Source organism: Siphateles boraxobius, unplaced genomic scaffold, assembly GCF_051911475.1.
Source record: "Siphateles boraxobius isolate OS27281-9 unplaced genomic scaffold, OSU_SipBor_1 47, whole genome shotgun sequence".
Taxonomy (NCBI): domain Eukaryota; kingdom Metazoa; phylum Chordata; class Actinopteri; order Cypriniformes; family Leuciscidae; genus Siphateles; species Siphateles boraxobius.
This window is the reverse complement of record NW_027509108.1, coordinates 40,001-64,806: the sequence shown is the minus strand read 5'-3', so window position 1 is coordinate 64,806 and position 24,806 is coordinate 40,001. Positions and strand designations below refer to the sequence as shown.

Sequence of the window (24,806 nt, the reverse complement as noted above, 5' to 3'; positions counted from 1 at the left end):
CAAGAAAAGTGTTAAACGTGTAAAAAGTCCACCACACTTGTTACCCTAAAAATGTACTGCGTGTGATTACATCTATATTTATTCCAGTCTTATTTTACTTTTTTTAGATCAAAAATGCATTATCTTCACAGAATCAGCTTGAATACATTGGTAAACCAACCAAACTAAATTAAAGGATTAAATCAGTTACAAGTTGCCGCATTTTACAGTATCTGATATCAGATTTGTATATATATAAATCTCAAACTAGTTAATGTCTGTATATAAATGTACAGTAGTCAACATTTGAAGTGAATCAAAAAAGTCCTAAGACAAGAACGGGTATCGTTCAAAATTAATGTATAACTTTTTTCATCCACTTCATATGTTGACTACTATATATATATACTGTGTCAGATAGATAGACCCTTTTTTGGTTAAAAAAAATAGTAAAAAAAAATATTGAAATTAATATAATTAATTTCGTCTTATTTGTGAATGTGAGTTTGTTTCTGTACGCGCGAGGGCAGCAGCGCGCGCACTGTGGCGGGTCGCGTCAATGTGACGTCATGCGCGTGAACTTTGAAAATGAGCGCGAGCAGGAAGCAGCGACTAACGAGCTTTCGCTGTTCTTATTATTAAGATAAACAAACAAGTAAAGGCGTATTTCATAATTTAAACGCGTTCTCCTCATCATGTCACTCCTGAGACCGTACACTAAAGTCCCCGAGCTGAACACCGCTACTGTCCTCGTGAGTAATAATGTCATTGATGCTCTTGATTCGTTTATTCTTCATTTTACTAAGATAGTGTATTTTAATATTTAATACTTACTGTCTCTTATGGTAGTTGGTTGAAAATGAAGAGGAGCTTCAGTCCAAACTAGCCGACGCCATTGTACAGTATGAGAAAGAGTTCAACGTCAATGTGTGAGTGACATATCTAAGTTGAGTTAAATATTCAAAACCGTTATTTTTTGTTGTAAAATATTATCTATTTATTAAAAATAATAATTACAATTTCTGCTAAAATTCATGGTATATAGACTTCTAATTATTATTGTAATGTAAACTGATATTGTTAATATAATGTGACTGTTTTTAATGTACAGTCAAACCAAAAATCATTCAGACACCAGATATATATGTTTTTGTTAGTGGGTGCAGGGAACTATAGTTCATTTATATAAGTGAGGATAGCAAAATAAAGTCAACTGTGAAATATTATACCCAAAAATTATTCAGACACTTTGAGCTGACCATGTTTTGCTAGAGTTTTTTATTTAATTGCTAATGTGACCTTTTCACAGCACAGACTGAACTTTATAAAGCATTACTTGGTAATCGGTTGAGCTAAACTGGTAGTATCTAATTGTGTAGTTAAATTGAACAGATGACAGATATTCAACATAATTCATTTGTGAGACAGTCTAACAGAAGGATGGACAAAACCAGTGAAATATCAACTGATTTGATAACTGAGTGAATAAAGCGAATAAACTGTGATAATGTGAGAAATGTTGAAGGTGTCTGAATAAGTGATGGTTTGACTGTACTGTACATAAACTAGTGTGAATGTTCCTGATGTCTTTCAGCCGGCTGGCCAGAAAACTCCCTCTGCCTGTCGAGAACAAGGACACTCGCCCGCGGATTGATTTAATAGTTTTCATAATCAGTTTAATGTCCGAGCGCAGGTACACCTCTCTCTCTCTCTCTCTCTCTCTCTCTCTCTCTCTCTCTCTCTCTCTCTCTCTCTCTCTCTCTCTCTCTCTCTCTCTCTCTCTCTCTCTCTCTCTCTCTCTCTCTCTCTCTCACTCTCTCTCTCTCTCTTTCTTACACACTCTCTCTCTCTCTCTTACACACACTCACTCTCTCTCTCTCTCTTACACACACTCACTCTCTCTCTCTCTCTCTAGTCTCCAGTCAGTCGAGAGCTCTCTCGCTCATCTGCACTCAGACTGTTTCCTGGGGAAGGTGTGTTTCCTGGTCACTGATGGTGAGTCTGAGTGAGAGCCTTAAAGGCCCTTTCTCACCAAGAAGGATAACTATAACAATAACTTTATTAGCGTCCGCACCTTCTGTTTTCTACGTGAATATATAGTAAAATGTAATTTATTCCTGTGATCAAAGCTGAGTTTTCAGCATCATTACTCCAGTCTTCAGTGTCACATGATCCTTCAGAAATCACTCGAATATGATGACTTGATGCTCAAGAAACATGTATGATTATTATCAGTGTTGAAAACATTTTTGAGGAAACTGATACTTTTTATTTTTCAGGATTCTTTAATGAACAGAAAGTTCTATAGAACAGCATTTATTTGAAATAGAATCTTCTGTAACATTATAAATGTCTTTACTGTCACTTTTGATCAATTTAATGCATCCTTGCTGAATAAAAGTATTAATAGTCTCTGATGATTGTCAGAAGAGTTTGTGGTCTGTGTGTGTGTTTGCAGCTCGCTGTGGCTCTCACACTCGGGAGCGTTTGGTCAGTGTGAGAAAACTAGCTGCTTCACATCAGTGTCCCGTCCTCTGCGCTGAGCACAGGGTAAGTGTTCACACACACACACACACACACACACACTCACTCTCTCAATCTCACACACACACTCTCTCCCACACACTCACTCACACAGACACTGACACACACACTCTCTCACTCACACAGTCACTCTCTCTCACACACACACACACACACACACACTCACTCATCAACACACGTCTCTCTCTCTCTCACACACACACACACCCTCACTCAACACGCGTCTCTCCTCTCTCACACACACACACACACACACACACACACTCACTCACTCATCAACACACGTCTCTCTCTCTCACACACACACACACACTCACTCAACACGCGTCTCTCTCTCTCACACACACACACACACTCACTCACTCAACACACGTCTCTCACTCACACACACTCTCACTCAACACGCATCTCTCTCTCACACACACAAACACACACACTCACTCAACACGCATCTCTCACTCACACACACACACTCTCTGTGTCAGACTGCAGATGGTGTGATCGCAGCATCCATGCGGATCCTCAACATCCTGAAGGTTTCGGCGGGAATGTCTCCCATAGCAACGACTGCCCTCTACCTGTCCTCCCTGACCCGCTGCTCTGCGACCTCTGACCTCGAGGAGGACTGACCTCTGACGAGATCAATCAGTGACTCTATGAAGTGCATGAAGACTGCTTCAGACGGGCTGCAGATCATCTCTCAGGAGCGCACAGTAGTTCAGGCTGACAGGAATATTTCACCTTTCCCATGTGACCTTATTGTCTTATTCACTCTTTAACTGAATTAGTAAAGCCTCCAAACCAGCAGGGGGAGCCATTGGGTAACTAATGGCTCTCTCCTAAATAATTACACCATTACAATATTTGTAAATAAAATATTTGAGATTTTAACCAAATGACTGTACTGATTGAATGTGCTATTTAAGTTTTACTTTTTTACTGCTACAGTTAAATAAAGGTTTGTCATATATTTACACCATACTAGTAAAAAGTTTGGGTGTACTTGGGATTTTTTTTCTTTATTATATTTGTTTTTTTCAAGCACTACAGGAATCCATGTTGTGTTATTTTATAGTTTATTATTCTCAATTGTAGCTGATGATAATATTAATAAAAAAGAATGAGTAGATGAGTCCAAGCTTTTGATTGGTATTCATAGAAATCAATATTATTATTGACCTGAAACGTCTTGATATCCAATAATTATGTTACTGTAAATACTTTTATTGACATGAATGTTTTCCTAATATTTTGAATTCTAAAAGTAACGCAATGATTTGCGTAATTAAATATGCCGTCAACTCCAGTGTTATTTCAGTGTCACTGAGATGATATAATAGATTTTTATTACATTTCATATTATACTTCCCTTTTTTATTTTATTTGGTTTTAGTCATATTTATGTTTTTTTTTTTTCATTTTTATTAGTTATATTACTTTGAATATGTCTGCATTTTTTTAGTAATTTTAGTTTTAGTACTTCAAGTTAAACTGAATGAAAATGAGAAACGCTTCGTTGATAACTAGCTATGAATAAAATAAGTTTAAGGGTTTTTTATATATTTTATTGCAAGTTAACATTTATTTATTCCAGTTAACATCTTCACCATCCCACTAGCTCCCCACTTTTTTTCACAAAATCATCACATATTTGAGTAATCATCATAACTTGGGTATCATTCGAAAGCTTAAAAACTCACAATTCATCCTGTGAAAACCGTTTTGAAATCAGATGTTGCGTGACCATGGAAACGGTTCTTTAAATCATTTTCGCGGGCTCCTCCTCCTAGTGGGCGGAGTCATATTTCATATTTTAACTATTTTATAATCAACACGTTTTCTAATTATGACAAATCACATATCAATGGAAAGGTCTGAGTCTCAAGGTTCCATATTTGGCCACTGTTTTGTGATAGATGTGATATTGTGACAGAAATGTATTAATGTATTACAGGTCGAGGCATACATTTTTTTTTTTCAATGGATTATGGGTTTCACCCAGTGGCTATTTTTGGTATTACGCCTAAACACAATCTTCAATTTTTGTGATATCAACTTGTTAGACATATGGCTTCGATTTTATAGCAAATTTAGAGTAAAGATATATTATAAAATGTATATTTTGAATAAAAAAAAGTACAGTACACAACTTAAACTTCTATAACCTTTTAAGAGACCAACCTTAGGGCTGTATTCCAAAGCTTTCATTTAAGTATGGATATAGTGCATTTTCACATCAATGCTCAATAAGAGGGGTGACAGTGACAAAAAAAAAATGTTTATAGGTTTAGTCACCTATAATAACCCTGGTCTACTCTGAATAAGGGCCGTTTGCTGCACTATAGTAACCTCATCCCAAATGCTCTTGTGTTTCCCCTAACTCCTTTCCTCTTTTGCGTTTCCATGACAACCTCACCTGTTGCAAACCAATCCTATCAGTAACCCGAGTCCTGAATACTGGACGCTCTGCGAAGAAATGGCAAAAAGGCTTTCTGGCATCTTACCTGTGGCAGCGTCTCTCTCTCTCTTTCTCAACCTTTCCGCTCGCTCCCTCGTGACTGACCTCATTTGACCGTCTCTTCACTGACCACTTCATGCACAGGGTCACGGTCCCGATATCCTCTTACCCCTCAGACACACGAGAGGGAGAGCCCATCGCACTTTCATTTGACCATTCTTTTAACAACCACAAATTGGGATTGAATCCACAACCTTTCCATTTTGAAAGCAATCGATACATTTCGGCTTTCTTTCTAGAAAGCTGTATTCTATCCTTAAATATAAAAGGCATTATTAGTCAAGTATTGTCCCAAATGATTGGTCTGCTATAGGTATTTCTGAGGTCACACACACAATGCATTGAAATGGTGCTTTAGTTCAGTCTCGGTAGGTTTGTGTGATATTGTTCCATGATCTGTTGTGTTGGTGCCCATTTGAGTCCTTCACAAACACATCTACAGTGCAGCTGTCTCTCCAGAGGCCTGCCTTTGTCCCACTCAACATTCTGTTCCTGAATAATGCAGTGTGTGTGTGTGTGTGTGTGTGTGTGTGTGTGTTCATATGCTGAGAGATTGGCAGAGCAGGACGGCATTGAAAGCGTTTCTGCCCGCACGTACCATTTTCACACACATTCCTGCCTTTATTTATGGCCAGGTAAAGTGTGTGTTTGCTAAATCAAGCACCACTATTGGTGCTGCTCATAGTTAGCGATCCGATCAAACCCCTGATGCTGAGTGTTAAACTTTAAAGTTGAACTCGTTTGTGCTGCAGACATGAATGATCGCTTATATTATGTGTCTTGGGGAGGAAAGTTGTGTTATTATGGGTAAAGCTGCTTTGAAACAATATATATTTTGTGAAAAGCACTATACGGGAAAAATTGGCTTGACATCCTGAGTACATGAGAACTGCGAAGCAACACCCTAGCAACCTTGCCGAAAACACATAGCAACTTCTTTAAAACAATTCAGCTAGCAACCACCTATAGCAGCATAGCACTCTCCTGGCAACCAGCTGGAACACTTTAGCCACAGCATAGCAACACCGTAGCAACCACACAACAACATGTTAAAAGTAAATCCACTCAACACACTAAGCAACTACCCAGAAAATTCTAGCAATGACATTGGAGCATAATAAAACACTTAGAACACATAGAAACTGCATAGCAACACCCTAGAAACCACATAGCAATGACACTGACTTGACACTCAGAGCACATATTAACCGCATAGCACTGTCCTGGTAACCACCTGGAACACTTTAGCAACAGCGTAGCAACACCATAGCAACCGCATAGCAACAACATAACAACAGCTTAAAGTCATGACATATAGTAAAATGTTTTATTCAAAAACTTGACACTCAGAGCACATAGCAACGGCATAGCACTGTCCTGGTAACCACCTGGAACACTTTAGCAACAGCGTAGCAACACCATAGCAACCGCATAGCAACAACATAACAACAGCTTAAAGTCATGACATATAGTAAAATGTTTTATTCAAAAACTTGACACTCAGAGCACATAGCAACGGCATAGCACTGTCCTGGTAACCACCTGGAACACTTTAGCAACAGCGCAGCAACACCCTAGCAACCGCATAACAATGGCATAACAACAGGTTAAGGTCATGATATATAGTAAAATGCTCTATAGAAAAACTTGACACTCAGAGCACCTAGCACCCGCATAGCAATGTCCTGGCCACCACCTAGAACACTTAAGCAACAGCATAGCAACACCCTAGCAACATGTTAAAAGTTAAACCACTCAAAACACCTCAGGCAACACACAACTGCTAAAAAAACATGAAGAACCCCTGAAAAACTGCACAATAACCATTTAGAAACACTCTAGCATTGTGACAGTGAGCTTTGCACAATCAAGCCCCACTCTACAAAAACAAATCTCGTTCTGCATATCATTTCAGTATTTCTTTGTTTTGACTGAGAATTTATGTGCTTTCAGGTTTGACAGTGACATCATATACAGCCGTTATCAAATCACAAGTTCTTTGTGAGCTTTGAGTTTGGTGTCAATAGTGTGTGCTTGTGTGTGTATTCGCCTCTCAGGAGAGCTCAGGATCCCTCAGCGTTCCTGCCCTGCCTCTTCCTCCCACAGCAGATAATACAGGATGACACTGAGTTTCCTTACAAAACACACACACACACACACAGTCAAAAAGTCCTAGAAACCAGATGCTCCCTTTCAGCGGACCTCGGGAACAATGCTGGTATTGAGGAGGAGAGAGGCATCAAACCAGCGATCACAGCTCAAACTCTTCATGCTCACGAGTTGCTCTTTAGTGCTCGGGGGACTTTCACTCAACTATCAACGTTGTCTCAAATTGTGTCTTAATTTCTATTGAGAAATAAACAGATGAGTCAATAATAGACATACATGAGTATAGAGCTACGAAACTTCCGGCAACGTCTCCCTTCAAACTCATTGCTATGTATCTGAGATATTAACTGAGAAATAATATTAGAGCTCACACTGATGCACTTTATATCGGTAGCACTTTATTTGACAGTGTCCTTGTTACATATGTTACATGTACTAATACCAGTAAATTATTCATAATTAGGCTACATGAAACTAACCCTCAACCTAATAGTAAGTAGGCCTACATGTAGTTGCTTAATATTACTCAGTGCTTAAATATATAGTTACACTGTAACAATGACACCTTAAAATAAAGTCTAACCGTCATGTGTGTGTGTGTGTGTGTGTGTGTGTGTGTGTGTGTGTGTGTGTGTGTGTGTGTGTGTGTGTGTGTGTGTGTGTGTGTGTGTGTGTGTGTGTGTGTGTGTGTGTGTGTGTGTGTGTGTGTGTGTGTGTGTGTGTGATTGGATTGACTGTTGTCTACTGTGACAACGAGACAAACCCGCGGGGAGAACTTCACACATGCTCATTACCCGTCTCTCGGCTCAACGGTAAAGTAAAAGCACACATAATCTCTCCGCAGGAAACCTCTGTGGCTTCAGTCACGTCCACAACTGTCCAGGAATGAGATTTGTGAGCAATGGAAAACTGTGAGTGAGCGTGTGTGAGTTTGAGCACGGCTGCAGATTGACCCACGGTTTTCTGAGGATAAAGATTACTTAGAAAGACTGGTCAACAGAAAAACAAAAGGCTGAGATTTAGCAAGTGTCTGGGTCACAATGTCATAAATAAATCCCATTCCAGACCCCGATCAGGACAAAAGACTTAACCATGTGATTGGCACACCAGATTAGAATAAAGCAATAACGCACCATAAATACTTGTGATGCTCATTAACCATAAAACAGCCCGACTGTAATCATATCCCATACAGTGACATAGTGTCGGCCCAGATCCGCGTGTTATCCACATGTATGGATAACACATCTGGGGCCTGTTTCAATAAGGAGGTTCAACCAACTCTGAGTTAAAACTTGAACTCTGAGTTGACTTACCCTGAGATGGGAAACTCTTGAGTTTTCGGTTTCAGATCAGCTGAAATGAGTAAGTTCAATCAACTTGTCTTACTCGGAGTTAAGCACGTGCACCACAACTATAAAAAGCCCTTATAAGTGGAGCGCAGATATTAGGAGTAACCATGGTAACAGCGCCAAACAAAAAGAGGAATTACTGTTATACAGTGTTGGGTGTAATAGGCTCTATGCACGATCGCTTCCGCGTTTTGTCTCAGCCCGCCCAGTTACATCCGGTGCTGCGTCAGAAGCCGGGTTTGCCTTAGGTGGAGATAATGGCAAATTACACTCGCTGTTTACAAAAACTTACTGCGGTTGACGTGAATGATGTTAACAACACTGTGAGGCAGTTAGCTGTCACACATAAGAGTAAGAAAGAGAAGGGCTTTAAATTATATATTTCGACCTACATCGACAACTTTGAGGGTGAGTATTCTCTCATATCGTGCGAAATCCGACTAGCGAATCAGTTTCTAAAATCGTTGTCTCCGTTTCTGAGAAAATGAATTTTATTAAAGTTGTGCCGCTATACACTTCGCGCTATGCGGAAGTAAAGACGCTGGCTGAGATCCTACCGGAAATACGTCAGCAGCGTTCGTGCATAGAGCGCATTAATTACCAAGTAATCTAAATATTATAATTTAATTAAAGGGATTACTCTTAGTTCTTCAGTAATTTAAAATAAAATCTGATGTAATTACATTAAATAGGTTACTGCATAGACTATAGGACAATTCTGTATACAACAATAACGTTAGTGGATTCAACATACATTTTTAAAATGTATATTTTAATGTAACCTTCTCCTATACACACGTTGGTCAATTCAAGAATAATTGATGCAATTGTATATTGTTAATTTGAAAGCATTAAAAGCGCAGTTTCTTGTCTCTCCTTGTATTGTTCAAGTGGTTGAGGTTGATATGGGATTTAGTCATTAGTAACAAGTAGACCAATACATTCTAGAGATAGTAATTATTACATTAATCTAATTACTCTGTTGAAGATGTAATTTGTCGTTAGTAATTCATAACTATTTTAGAGTACCTTACCAAGCTGTTATAATATCAGAGGTGAAACTGGAAGAACGGTATGTTATTCAACCTAATTTTGATTTTCATGTAGGCTCATTAAAAGAATGTGGCAGCAGCTGAAAGTGAAATATAAAAACATAATTCAATCAGGTAAGGCTTGAGCATGTCATGGGTGAATGCTACCTGACTTTACAAGCATTTGACATATTAAATAGCTAAAAAGCATCCAGTGTCTAGCAGTGCATCAGCATTTTTGTCTGAGGGAATTCCTGGAGGGACTTCATCAGAGCCAGACACTCCCGAAGATCCCAGGACCTTCATAAAATGTAAAAGGTCTACATATGTGTTATTTTTTATATGGGGTATATTTGATATTTCCATTTTTTTTAACTTTCGGTTGGGTTTTTCGTTGGTCCCAACAGATTCGGATGGTAATATCTGTCTTTTGCAGCCTCCTGTCCCAACAGAAGCCCAGGCAGTTGTAAGTATAGCCAACTCAATACACCAGAAATTATGAAAAATAATTCCCCAGCAGTTAATGAGTTATATAGACTTCATCTTATAAAGTTTTTTTTTTTAAACAGCGGTAAAAACAGCAATGAATAAATATACAGAAAGAATGAATGAAGTGTTTAAACACTGCTTCCTCTTTTTAAAAAAAAAAGGGGAGGACACCGCAAGAAACTCTGGGTTTACCGAAGTAAACCTGCCACCGAACAGGTTAGGTTAAGTTACCATGGTAACTGACTCTGAGTATAAGTTAACTCTCTTTCAGAAACGGGCTTGACTTACTCTACTTTCTCTATGTTGCTGTCTGGAATAATTCAAAAACAGTGTGAAAACTGTTTCTAATGCATACATGACAAATACAGACACATGAATCAGTTTTTCAGATGGTAAAAGCAATGTTTATTGATACGTGTTGCATTACAAAAGCGAAGTCTTGAATATGATTTATTATGCAGGTTAATAGTAGTAAGACCAAGCAAGTGTAGAGAAACAAAATAGTTGCATGTTTATGATCCATTTGACCTTTAAAAATAAGAGAAGCGTCATTGGAATAAAATTTCGTTTTCAATTATAATTTTTTCCCTCAAAATTAAATATTATTTGGATGTGCAATCACTCACAATTTAGATAGTGTTAGCTCCTCCTGAGACCCTAACACACCTAAAGTATGTAAAGCGCTTTGAGTGCCAAGAAAAGTACTATATAAATGTCATGAATTATTATCATTATAAAGTCACTGTTAGTGTTATGATGACATCATCAGATCAGGTGACGTTCTAAACCTGCTGTGATTGGCTCTGTTCATTCCGAAGCACATTTACATACAATAACAAATACATTTGCACGTGTGTTTGGGTTCTAGACAATGATTTGTTCTCTGATCTGATTAGCCGCAACTTTTATTCACTAGTGGCAATAACAAGCCGAGTGCTTTTAGCAAGCTTTTCCTCGAGCCCGGTTTTCTTGAGATTTTCTTTAACCGGCGAATCCGACCTCCTTATAGTACCCGTCGATGTCGCCGATGACGACATCCATGACCTTCCGGAGCGCGCTCTGGCCCGCGGGGTCGAGCCCGGCCTTCTCCTCCAGCACCTTCACCAGCACCTCAGTGATCAGCTGTGGACACGACACACACACACACACACACACAGGACGGTTGGTGTTACGAGGGAAGGTCTGTGTGTTTCTAAGAATACATGAGATCCGTCATCGGGCAAATGAAAGTCAGAAGGACTTCAACACTTCACGAGTTCCTCCACATGCTGCGTTTTAAATCATCGTGGATTGTGTCCAAAATTAATGATTAATGAACATTAATAAACAGAAAATTAATGAACAGCATTCAAAGTCAGTCACTTATGAGGTTTTAGTTCAGTTAGTTTTCTTTCCTCTTTTTTTTGCAATGAAACATAGCTTTTTACTTTAAAATTTAAAATTTATTTTTTTACTATTAAATATATATATATAATTATAAATAAATAAATAATGTACAGCACTCCAAATCAGTCACATATGAGGTTATAACTATAATATACATATAGTTAGTTTTCCCTTTCTAAAAAAACACTCTGCTCCAAAATATTTTTTATATTGACAAATATAATAAATATTAATATTAAATATTAATAAATATCAACAAAATGTTTCAAATACCTATATATTATTATAATATAATATATAATAAAACATATATATAACAATTTATATATGTGTGTGTGTAGCCTATATATAACAAAATGTATATTATAAAAATATATATAACAATTTATATATATATATGTATAAAATACATATATATTTATTTTATATATATAATTTGAATTTTTTTTCTTTCTACTATTTAAAATATATTATATTTAAACATTTTTATTACATATAATCTATTATTGATATATAATATGAATGATCTAAATATACATAATAAATATTATTAGTAGTATATATTAATATTGTACAGCATAGGTACTAGTTGCGTTAGGATGGGTTCACTATTGGACCGGATCCCAGAGATGACGGTGTCCTGCGTTACCCTGAAGTTGTTGAGTGCGATCTTGTGTGTTTTGGCGTGTGTGTTGGCCAGTGGTTTGAGGAGGGCAGCGTGATCCCCTTTGGCCTTCAGAAGTTCCCCCAGTTTCTTCAGGACGGTCGCCCCGTGGGCCGCCACCGCCGCGTTCCCCGCCAGATCCGACTGAGGGATGCCCACAAACTTCGGGAAGAGCTTCTGTGTGTCCGGATACTCCTTAAACAAGCTGAAGAGAGAGAGAAAACATTAGCCGTTCGTTAACGTTCAGATGTGTGTGTGTGTGTGTGTGTGTGTGGAGTCAGGAACTAACCGGGTCAGAACTTCCCCCCCGTGACCCGTGTAATCGGCCTCCACGGCTCCCCAGCACTTCAGGACCAGCTCGTGATCGGACATCGTCTGTGCAAGACAAGACAAGTCAAACACACACCTGTCCTGAAGAACCATCCAGTGCGAAACATCTCAGGCGTTTGCATCGTTAAACAAGAGTGTGTCAGTCAGAGGAGCATCACATGCATTCAGTTCAGGCTGAATACTGTTTATGCATTGCATTACTTCTTGACATAAAAGTAGCAATGAACTTCTTTCTCTAGGATAACACAATAGAGTTGCATTAACTTATTTCCATTCTGGGCCTTGTTTTTTTTAACGAGACATTTTCATGACAGACCATGCACACACAAAAATGAACTATCCAGAAAAAAAAATACACATATCCTATCTAAACACACTCTCTGCACTCTTATAGGGAGGTGTTGTGCGTATATGAGTGTTTTTAGATACTGTCTGTTTGACATCTGCCTCTTAAAATAGGTTCATTTTACATCACCAGACGGACAATTCAATTTTGGTTGGACCTTATTGAGATTTATCAAAAAGTTTGAAATCTTGAGATTTGCTCTTTGAGATCCTTCTTTATAGTGTTTTTGGTCACAGGTTTATTTTATTTTCTTGTCATATTTTTTTTATTTAGTCTTATGATTGCGGACGGATCTTGGGCTTTGTTGTAAGTAGTTATACACAGAAAATGTTTCATAAATAAAGAATAAAATAAAAGTTAATTTTAGTCAACATTTTGCACAATTTGTCTGCATTTAGCTTGTCTAACACTCTGAAGAAGATAATAAATCAGTGTCTTTTAACTCTTTCACTACTTTTTTCTTTCTTGCTCAAACAAAATCTGCTCTTTCAAATTCTATTCGATTTTTTTGTGGATGTTTTTCCTTCCTTCGCAGTTTCCCTTCTTCTGCAGTGACATTTTTACTGAATTTTTACTTTTAAGCTTTTTTTGTTTGTTTTTTACTAGTTTTCACTTCCCCAACAACTTTTATTTGCTCATTTTATTCTGTCTCAATGAATTCTGCTTAAAAACTACAATTTAACTTTTAACTTTAACTTAAATGTACCCTTCTCAAACAAATTCTGCTATTTTAATTCAATTAGGACTTTTATGTGCATTTTTCTTTCATTGCAAAAGTTTTCCTTTTGTAAAATATAAACTTCAGCATTAAAATGTTACTTAATTTTTTTATTTTTTTACTTTTCACTTTCTCATAAAATTCTGTAACAAGCTATAATTGTACTTTTAATTTAAACTAAAGGTTAGTTTTAACTAATCCTGTCTCAATGAATTCTGATAAAAAATAGAGTTTTAACTTTTAAGAACAAATTCTGCTATTTTAATTCAATTTGGACTTTAATGTGCAATTTTCTTTCATCTTTTGTAAAATAAAAACTTCTGCATTGAAATTGTCATTTTTACTTTTAATTTATTTTTTACTAGTTTTCTTCACTTTGTCATCAAATTCTGTAACCAACCATAATTTGTTTGTGAGTTTAATTTTAAGTTTAATTTTACATTGTCTTAATGAATTCTGCTTCAAAACTACAATTTGTAAGCTTAATTTTAACTTTTTAAAATATAGTTATAGAAATATCACTAGTAGACTTAATTTTGTTGGTTTTCAAAGCATTTTAAGTGTTAGAATAATGACAAATGCAGTCATTTACAACTTAACTTTTGCTCAAAGCATTATAAAGTCCAGTCAAGCTCTTACCGATATCAGTGTCCGCTTCTGAAGAGTGTGTGACTGGTTGTGTTTGGAAAACTCCCCAAATAAGCTCAGATTATCAGTTTTACCCCACATTTACCTTTTATACTGCGTATTTGTGACATCACCACCCTCACCTGTCAATCACACTGTCCCTCTCCTTGTCTTGAAATGTTAAACACACCCCTCTAATTTCCCCACCAGAAAACACACACACACACACACACACACTCTCTCTCTCTCTCTCACACACACACACACACACACACACACACACACACACACACACACACACACACACACAGACTCTCCATCTCTCTCTCACACACACACACACACACACACACACAGACACATTCTCTCTCTCTCTCTCTCTCTCTCTCTCTCACACATACACACAGACACACACACACACACACACACACACACACACACACACACACACACACACACACACACACACACACACACACTCTCTCTCTCTCTCTCACACACACACACACACAGACACACACTCTCTCTCTCTCTCTCTCTCACACACACACACACACACACACACACACACACACACACAGACTCTCCATCTCTCTCACACACACACACACACACTGGCTCTGCTAAAGAAGCCGTTTGAGATGCTCTGATTCCGTCACTGTAGGCTATTATTCCTCGAACACACAAATTCTCACCTGTGCAACACACTAGAGTCACTTTAAAGGTCATTCTGGGATCATGAAGATAGTTTTTCTTGTACAGCATCATCACTGTGAGCTCCCAGTGGAAGAGCAGATGAGGAGCCTGTGGGTTTGATTGGGGAATTATGTGTGTTTGACTCAGGGGAAACAAAACAATGACCGGCACGTGTGCAAACAAACACAGGAAAACATCACTTAACCTCAAGCTGTTCATATATAAAATCTGAACAATAAAGCAGTGAACGCAGCAGTGAACGCATCACAGCGCCATCGGTCTATCGACATTGTCCATATCTGTCCGCACTCATTCTGTCTTCACCAGTCACCAGACAGGTGTATTAATAGCATTTGTAGGGTCGTAGTGTGTGTGTGTGTGTGTGTGTGTGTGTGTGTGTGTGTGTGTGTGTGTGTGTGTGTGTGTGTGTGTGTGTGTGTGTGTGTGTCTGTGTGTGTGTGTGTGTGTGTGTGTGTGTGTTTGGATAAGGGAAAAGCCTTTCCCCTCCATTCAGACCGGTTCAAAGACGGGTCAAGATCAGCAGCCACTGCCAAACTACCATAATCTGATATAAATAACGAGCTAAACATTAGCAGCATTAATACATTAGCATTAACTCTTAACTTCAGACCCTTTCAGGAGGTAAAGATTGTTAAATTGTTGTGGTGAAATCACCAAAAGCGCACCAGAGAAAGAATATGTGGTCCACTATGAGATTTCATTAGTCCGAGAGTTTAGGGAGATTTAATGATAATGACTCGTGTGTTTAACTGACAGACCCACTCAATGTCACTGTCACTGGACTACAATGTTTTTGACTGGGTTATAGCGCCATCTAGAGGACGAAAGCTTCATGAGACGTTAGTTTGTAGGCGATGTGATGCACCTCTACAGAGTATATACGCCCCTGTTGTACCTGATGCGTCCAGTAGGGGGATATACTACGAAATAACATAATTAAATCGACTCTTACACATGAATAACCCGTCCATAAACATTTTTGTTTTTGTTTTTATTCATTTAAATATAAACGTTACAGTGTAGATCTGCACGGATTAAAAAGTCTGTAGTTATTCAGAGGGGGACTCACTCTCTTCACTCAGCCTACAGAAGACTATGTGTTTTTGTGAATTGAAAATTTAAAAATACACAGTTGGATCAACTATGTTATGACAAGTATATGACCTACTGCAGTTATAGGCCTATTCACCGCATGATTTTATATGGAAAACTGAGTGAAATATGTTGTTGTGAATTTATAGTTACATTTAGATATTAACCCAATTTAGCCCATTAGACATTCAGTAGGCCTACCGTGTAATCATATGGATCCTTGATTAGCTTAAAATTAAAATTCCATGACTCCCTATGGTTTGCCCCTCTTCTTTAACTATTTTAAAAAGGACATCCATTGTGATTTTATCGTGTGTGTTTGTGTGTGTGTGTGTGTGTGTGTGTGTGTGTGTGTGTGTGTGTGTGTGTGTGTGTGTGTGTGTGTGTGTGTGTGTGTGTGTGTGTGTGTGTGTGCAGAATTGATGTCAGGTGTGTGTGGATTGCATCAATTTGCTCCTGATCTTCAAAGTACAACGGCACAAGTGAAAAAAGTGTCAAGCCACTTTGATTTCTTTTGGCCACCAATGATGGACTGTGAAGAGAAAATTGAAAATGACATTGAAACCACGTCCATGTAGGCCTATGTCTATTTTGTCTAGTTTATTTATTAGACAGCACTGCGAGGGTAACAAGCTTACTAACACCCCTCAGAGTGTTGTCAGCTATCCCCATAGACAGTAAAAGAAAGGCTGCACCCTGTTCTGTTCCTCCCTACACTTCTTGTGTGAATGATAAATAACCTGTTCCGCTCAGTGCTAGCTGTTAGCCAGTCATAGCGGTCATCATAGACATCATCTATGGCGGTCATAGTTACCCTCAGTGAAGTGCCGCACAAAACCTTTTCTGGCCTTGGTCAGCCCATCCAGCTTAGGTGTAGATCTTCCTTTTTAAATGATCTCTTTCTTCTCTCCAAACATACGCATTGAAAAAGGCACACGAAGGAGATCGTCAACTGGACCGGTAAGAGGTGTGAAGGCAGCGGCCATAGCTCAGTTCACTGACATTGCTCACAACCCGCCAACATTTCAAACGGTTGATGACATCAGCGGGGAATAGCGCCGACACATCGCTGGGCCCTGAGGGCGTTCTGTCACTGCGCATCGAAATTTGATTGGCTAATGATACACGTCCGTCAAAGTTATGATCAAATGGGAAATAGCATATTCAACGGAAGGGTAGCTATATTTCTAGTGCTGGTCCACGGAGCTGTGATGCGTTTTGACCATATGGAAAATCCAGCTCAGCCTCACAAAAAAATAACCATATTCTTTATGGAAATATAATCGTAAAAATGAAAAATAAATATTTTACATAAAATATTATATTATATTTCTATTTTAGATTCTGACAGGGCCATCAGAGAAGGCCCTGATGGCCCTGACAGCCCACCTCTGCACACACATGATAATAACCCCAGCAACACAGATGTACATATATACACCCAGAAGGCATAGCCTGCTCGCCCATTCACTCCTATTCGTTACTTCCAACGGGGTTGCAGGGAAGGGCTAAGAAGACCTCACCCCTAAAACCGAATGTGTCTAATAAGGGGAGAATTGGCACTGTCTGGTCACTTCCGGTTTCTGGACTGGCTGCAGTAACACGTCTCTGTCAATGCGGAGGCGCTCGCAGGCGAGTGCAGAATGAATGGGAGTCTATGGGGTTTCACCCCCAGAAATCCACTTTTCTCAGGATGTAATTTTTTGTCAAGTAATTTTGAAAGTTGCATTCAAAAGGGGGGGGGGGGGGGGGGGGGGCTAAGATAATACACTCAGCTGAAAATTGCATTTTTATGTTCACTTCTAACTTCCGTTCAAAAATGTGATGACGTCACGTAATAGCAGAATGCTAGCGTGTTCAGGCCAACAACGACCTAACCTGTAAGAAATCGAAAGGACAGAAGTACTCGTTCATTCGACTTTTGGTCTATATAATCTTGATCTTGCGGAATCAACAATAAAGTCTACGTTGATTCAAGACAAGCAGGAGAAAGGGATACATTTAGCCGTCTAGCTCCATAGACTCCCATTCATTCTGCACTCGCCCGCGATCACCTCCAGTGGAATTCTAATGGAACTGCAACCAAGATGATATACAACGGGGCTAATAGGAAGTGCCATGACTCTCCATAGACGGACTCTGGTGCTACCGAGATACTGGTCACATCTAGCCGGTAGTAACGCACAAAGATATGAGGAGAAGCCCAACTGGCAGCGGAGCAGATGTCCTGCAGTGAGACTCCCATAAACAGAGCCCAAGAGGCGGCTAGCTGCCCTAAAAAAAAAAAAAAAAAAAGCAGTAACTGCATTTACAGTAAAAAAATGAGTTATTATCATTTTAATGACATTCAAGGCATCCTTTGTTATGTGAATAAACAGATAAGCTAATATAAAGTAACAAAACAGCCACATGTCCAATAATCTACCTACAACTACTTAGGCTGGATGACAGGGTAACTTTAAAGTCATTTTTCTCAGTTCTGCACTCTGCGTAGTTACTGCCTTTTTGCTTTGTAGGGCCTTTGATTAATATGCCAATGCTATAGAGTGCCGAAGTTATGACGACACTTTGTAGGCCAAAATGCGGAAGTGAGTTAGCATTTTAGCACTTCCGGTTCCCTCGACCTAAAGTCTATGGGTTTTTTGAATGGGTTTTTGCTAAACCGCCTGAAATAAGGTCAAAGCCTCTAAATATTTTCACGTTTTGATCTATGACATAAAACACACCAGTTATAACCTGCTTGTGGTTTTTTAAACTTTATATAGGCTTCAAAATGTATACATTTTGGATTAACTTGTAAAGATTATCTTGATAGACAAAACGTGTAAGGGTCACAACTCTTTGTTGAACACAGATCTCATTTTTTGCGATTTTCCAAAAGTCTTACGGGGAAAATGCATAGCTTTTCGATCGAGGGAACCCATGCGCCGCTAACTTCTGAGTTGTCCTACAAAGTGACGTCATAACTTCGGCACTCTATAGCATTCACAAGCCAATGTGAGAGGCGTTGCTTAGATATGGGACCCCCTCTATGAGAGGACGCTCATGAAATAAAGAGCTGGTCGCTCTTCCGGAAAGCACTGGTCCTGGTCATATACATGTATGTCTGTAAAGCACGGACGGGACACAGAGCATTTAGCCTCTGATCCTCCGGGTAGGAAAAAGGAGGAGGGTGAAAAGCGGACAGCTCCAACACCTCCGATTAGGCTTAACCTCCTAAGACCCGAGTTTTGGTCAGAGGTGGAAAGTCCAGGGGTCAGAAAGTAAAAGTCCTGCCACATTTTTTTCCACCCACAGCAAAACCTCCAGTGTTAAAGTTAATGAGATAATTAAGTGAATAATTGAGTGATGATTGAGCATTATTGAAGGCACCTGATGATAACAAGCAGAATCACTGAAGGAGAACGTCACATTTTTAAGTCACCATTATGGTGATCAGTGTCTGCTTTAGTTGGACTCTTGACCCTTAAATCATTAACTTTAGATGTAGTTTGGCTGCTGTATGTTGAGTTATAACAGCCAAATGAACAACAAGGAAATCTAATGCACTGGTGTTGGTTATGTTTTGACATAATCATCATTTGTCACAAAACTCATTTGTAGAGTTTAACCTTTAGAGTACACAGAATAACATTTTCAGAAATATAAATATTATCCAAAATATTTTTTAAAAGCTATTCTATTCTAATGACTTTATGGGCACACACAGACATCAAGAATCAGCCTGTGATTCTCAACAATGGTGACAATTATATAGCATGTTGCGGTGCATTCTGGGTGCCACCAATCAAAACTCATTCATGGCTCCCATCATGCATTGCGGTATGAATAAATTATGATCTGAATTGTCTTAGTAATTTCCTTTTCCTAATTGAATATTATGTTTGTCACCATTGTTGAGATTCATACACTGAATCTTTATGTCTGTGTATGCCTAAAAGAAAGATTATTATTTATTTATCAGAACAACGTTTAAGATATTTTTCTTAAACGTTGGTTTGACAATAAACCGATTTGGTTTATTTTGAAAAATCTGGATATAATGTTATAGAATCACTGTGATGCTGTTATGATCATTATACATTTAAGTCAGAGAGTAGGCTTTAAATGAGTTCAATGATTCAGGTCAAATGATGATTATGTCTAAACATGATCTACAACATCTGATCTGATCTGATCTCTTTGTCATCTAGCTGTTAAAACAGCCAAACAAAATCCTTAGTTAAACATTTAAAGAGTCAAGAGCCCAACTAAAGCAAACACTGATCACCATAACGGTGACTAAAATATAGATTTTCTCCTTCAGTGATTCTGCTAGTTAACATCTGGTGTCTTCAATCATATCTCAATCATCACTCAATTATTCACTTAATTATTCTCATTAACTTTAACACTATTGAGTCTGGATCCAAATAAACTCCCAGTAAAGTTAATTTAACACTGGAGTTTTTGCTGTGGGTGGAATAAAAACATGGCAGGACTTTTACTTTCTGACCCCTGGACTTTCCACCTCTGATGTGATGTCCACGTATGTGGACAACCAGGTCTTAGGACGCTACGGGAAACCTTATCTCCACTAAGAGAGAATTTAGTGCACGAGGAACTTGGAAAAATCCGTGGCTGGTAGCCGTGGAAGAAGGAGTTGGTGAGAACGGCGAGAGCACGGGCGGCTCCAGATGCAGAACACAGCTGATAGGCTGAAAAACAAAAGTCACCTCTAGCGGAGGCTGATCAGGCGATATGTCCTTCTGAAGACACGCAAGTGACCAGTGTAAATCCAGCCGAACTGTGTACGTGCAGAGATGGCGAGAAGCGAAAGGCAACTGGAGAATAGCAGCGCTTGCAGGCGTTATATGCTCTAGGTAAGGGGGCGGGGCCTTACCGGGCATTGGCTGCGCGCTTCTGTCTGTCTAGCCAGACTTGGTGCAATTGGATGCTTCTGCAGAGGTCAGGTACGGATGCCCTTCCCATGGGTGGATCTCGAACACGAGATGATGAAAGAGAACGTATCAGACTATAAAATACACTATATAATATATAATGTGAATTCACAAATACAGCTGTATTTTAAAGCGACATTAGGAGATTAGTAGGAGAAACGGTTAGAGATCAGGAGGAAACTGTGGCTTTATCGAGCTCAACGGCTCTGAACTGTGATATAAACTAAACGTTTTTGGCTAATTTTAAAAAGTTTCAGTGGAAATTAAATCAACACATTTGTTTTAAGGCACTTCAGTGGAACTTTGAATAAACTTTTTGCGTTTTCTGGCAGAATAAAGGTCGTTTGTAAACTCTCCAAAAACATTCATACAAATAATATTAACTCCTTAATATGCCATGTATGATAAAATATTTTCGCCAAAAATATTTTCCCGAAATATAAAATGTAAATAGTACATCATGATCTTTTCAAAATGTCATTTATATATAAAAATATAGCATGTGTCATTAGTCGTTTATATGTCAGGACTTTTATTTTGGCGGGTCGTGCAGCGTTAGTGACCGAACGTCGACTCTTGTTATTCCAGCTTCACTGTCGAGTAGCCATTTTTCTGTGTCCGGATCCCGGTTCCTCTCGTTTCTCTCCTAAAACCGCTTTTAACACCGAACAGTAACGGATATCACCGGCAAACGAGTCTCGAACATTAACTGCACTCATCGCGGGGAAGAAAACGGCAGATAAAGCGGCAGTTTTCGTGTGTTGTCCATCATGAATCCTGAATAGTAAGTTTGGGTGAAGAAAAAAAAAAGCGCTGATGACACATCAAACACATGAACGCGCACTCGTCGTCACCTGCTTTATTAATATGCACAGAAACCATGGCAGTGTTAACTAAACAAAATATTAAAGTGAACTAAATCCTTACTGTATATATCAGGATTAATTTGTTTCGTTTCAAAACTAACGTTATGCTCTTCATGTTCAACCAGATCAAACAACCGGTAGCTGTTTCGATTTGGTTTAAAAATATTATTATAAATAAGTATGTTTATAGCTAGATATGTATAGTAAGAGTTGTAATAATGATATATAACGTAGGTGTCAGGCTGTTTCCGACACACTCGAGTGCCACGTCGTTATGAACCTGAAGAAATGATCTACGTATTTACACGTCAGATCGTGTTAATAATGAAATAAAATCCCCCTCAGGCTGATCAAACTGATGTCAGTAAGTGGATCATGTACTGTGATGCTGAAATGTGATCTCGGGCCTGAACTTACTGACAGTGTGACATGTTGAGGTTTTGTTTTGGGGTTGATGGGTTATTAAATCACCTGTTACCACACCACTCTGTGGATTTACCATGGTAAGGTGATGGTAATACCATGATACTGAAGGATGTGCATCTGGAAACCTGTCAAAATCAGGAGAAGTTTTGCATTATGATGCTGTTTCCGCATCGGTTTCTTTTGATTATTTGGAGGGTGACCTATGACCCTGAGATGTGGTTTTCCTCCGTTTCCAGCCATTATATCCTTCGTCAGGTTCATGACACTCCTGTGTAACGTTGACGCATGATGACACACACACACACACACACATGTGTTGCGTAATGTAACTCCCAGCACCACGTCACACACGACGACTGACCAGGAGTGATTAGTGATAGATGTTATAATCTGAATCTTTTCTCTCTCTCTCAGCGATTACCTGTTCAAACTCCTGCTGATTGGAGACTCGGGCGTCGGGAAGTCCTGCCTTCTGCTGCGTTTCGCTGTAAGTTATTACCCTGCCATCGAGATACTGCTCACACACACACACACACACTCACTCACTCACGGATCAGATAGTGGCTCTTATTGCACTGGTGATTTGACTGTCAAAGAGCTTCATGATAAAGGTGAAGGGTGGCTTTTCTTCGGCCTGACTGGGTCGAGAGGGGCGGCACTTCCAGTTTACCTGGTTTATTTTTTCAAATCTATTCAATAGCTATGTTTCCACCCACCTATGTTTATGCGCAGTTTGGGATGGAAACTCCTAGATGCACATAAATTCAAAAAAGGTAAAAAAAAAATATATATATACCCCCCCCCCCCCAAAAAACAATTTTTTATCCGATAATAAGACAAACTGCGATGGAAACACATTTGCCAAATAAATCCCTTGATGCACAACAAACCCGTGTGACTTTGCCTCAAAAGAGGCTGTGATTGGATGACTTAACCAGTGGGCCAATCGCATCACAGCATCTCAAATCTTGGTTTGATGTTTCTGAAACGCCTGAGTCAAAGTCTGTGATCAGAATGATTTGGTTTAATTTCCTCCAGAAGCATCTCACAAACACCAGCATCTGAACGCCAGAGAACATGACAGAGTTTATTGTGTTTCATCTGTCGCTCTGAACACAGCTCATTTATGCTGGAGGAAATAAGAGCTACAGTTTCTGTTCACGATTGCAGCAACTTCCAGTTTTATTAGGGATGGAACGATTTGAACATTTTGTCCGAGACAGATAACCAATAATTCTTTATATTTGATAACCGATATATTGCCAGATATATCTAAATCCAAATTTTTCTGTACATTTTGAGAGCCTTATAATTTTAAGTAGCCGATATGACTTGCGTTGTACTTTGCACTTCACGGCTCCTTTTTTGAAGTGATTCATATTTCAAGCGATTTAAACCCATCATGTTGAACAGTGCGCGTCTGAAGTGTCTCAGCTGAAGGAAGTAATCCATTATTAATCAGCTTTAATATATCGGCCTGATCTTCTTATCAGACGGATAATGATAACATTAAAAGTGAACATATCGGCCGATAGCGATATGGTGGCCGATATATTGTGCATCCCTAATTTTCATTAGAGATATTTTGCGCCAGTTTCCCAGGAAGTGATGATTTTGTTCTCTTGAACACGAGATGGAAACGCTGCTTTATTCACAAATGTTTTATGCGATATTCCATTTTAATTTTGCAACTTTGAATGGAAACAGCTAGTGTGAGAGTTGTGTTGTTGTGTGTGCTTTTCTATTAAAATAAACATTTAAAAAGGTTTACTCCAGAGCGGCTGTATATATATATATATTATTAACTAAATTAATAACTTTTTTTAAACAAAAATGAACCATCACTGAACTTACTTAAGCTGGACTGACACTATTTTGTTCTAGAAACAAACTTTGTTGTATTATTTTCCTGTTATCCCTGTAAAGCTGCTTTTAAACTGAATCTGTACTGTAAAAAGCGCTGTATAAATAAACGTGACGTGACTTTCCTCAGGACGACACGTACACGGAGAGCTACATCAGCACAATCGGAGTGGACTTCAAGATCCGGACGATAGAACTGGACGGGAAGACCATCAAACTACAGATCGTAAGAGCTCTCTTTAACGGCTGACACACACTCCACGCGTCGAGTTGCACGAGCTTGATTTCATGTTCAGTTGATTCATAACGTCACATTCTCAGCGTTAACATCACACTGTCACACGTTTGAGTTTTAGCCCTGCTATAAGACACGTTCACTTCACAAGCTTGAGATGTTTGAGTGTTTTTGTAAGAAGTCTTCTGCTCACCGAGGCTGCGTTTATTTGATCAGAAATACAGTAAAAACAGTGAAATATTATTTAAAATAAGTGTTTTCATGTGAATATATATTAAAATTTAATTTATTCCTGTGATCAAAGCTGTATTTTCAGCATCATTACTCCAGTCTTCAGTGTCACATGATCCTTCAGAAATCACTCTAATATGATGATTTCTGATTATTATCAGTGTTGATCACCGTTGTGCTGCTTGATATGTGTGTGTAGTTGGTGAGCGTGTGTGTGTTTGCTGTGTTAACAGTGGGACACCGCGGGTCAGGAGCGATTCCGCACCATCACGTCCAGCTACTACAGAGGAGCTCACGGGATCATCGTTGTTTACGACGTCACGGATCAGGTGACCAGACATTC

At 38.8% G+C, this 24,806-nt stretch overlaps 3 protein-coding genes across 5 annotated transcripts in view; 2 read left to right on the top strand and 1 right to left on the bottom strand.

The window, feature by feature from the left end:
• The first annotated feature begins 556 nt into the window (after positions 1 to 556).
• Positions 557 to 3,515, top strand: pane1 (proliferation associated nuclear element). Its single transcript, XM_077201454.1, has 6 exons — positions 557 to 731; positions 829 to 908; positions 1,574 to 1,672; positions 1,895 to 1,974; positions 2,438 to 2,529; positions 3,009 to 3,515. Exons 1-6 carry the CDS (start codon positions 675 to 677, stop codon positions 3,150 to 3,152), a joined length of 552 nt encoding a protein of 183 aa, XP_077057569.1. The 5' UTR covers positions 557 to 674; the 3' UTR covers positions 3,153 to 3,515.
• Positions 3,516 to 10,403: 6,888 nt separating this feature from the next.
• Positions 10,404 to 14,642, bottom strand: mb (myoglobin). The gene is made up of 4 exons (XM_077201309.1): positions 14,106 to 14,642; positions 12,362 to 12,447; positions 12,058 to 12,277; positions 10,404 to 11,144 (listed from the first exon to the last, which is right to left on the bottom strand). The coding sequence occupies exons 1-4, from the start codon at positions 14,193 to 14,195 to the stop codon at positions 11,004 to 11,006; spliced, it is 537 nt and encodes a 178-aa protein (XP_077057424.1). The 5' UTR covers positions 14,196 to 14,642; the 3' UTR covers positions 10,404 to 11,003.
• Positions 14,643 to 21,399: 6,757 nt separating this feature from the next.
• Positions 21,400 to 24,806, top strand: part of rab1aa (RAB1A, member RAS oncogene family a) — a 5,956-nt gene continuing 2,549 nt past the window's right edge. For all 3 annotated transcript variants that reach the window (XR_013194533.1, XR_013194532.1, XM_077201308.1), the window contains exons 1-4: positions 21,400 to 21,626; positions 22,549 to 22,621; positions 24,128 to 24,223; positions 24,697 to 24,792. Coding sequence is in view for 1 of the 3 variants with exons in the window: in XM_077201308.1 (XP_077057423.1) it covers positions 21,613 to 21,626; positions 22,549 to 22,621; positions 24,128 to 24,223; positions 24,697 to 24,792 (279 nt within the window). In the remaining 2 variants the exon portion in view is untranslated. The remainder of the gene's footprint in view (positions 21,627 to 22,548; positions 22,622 to 24,127; positions 24,224 to 24,696; positions 24,793 to 24,806) is intronic.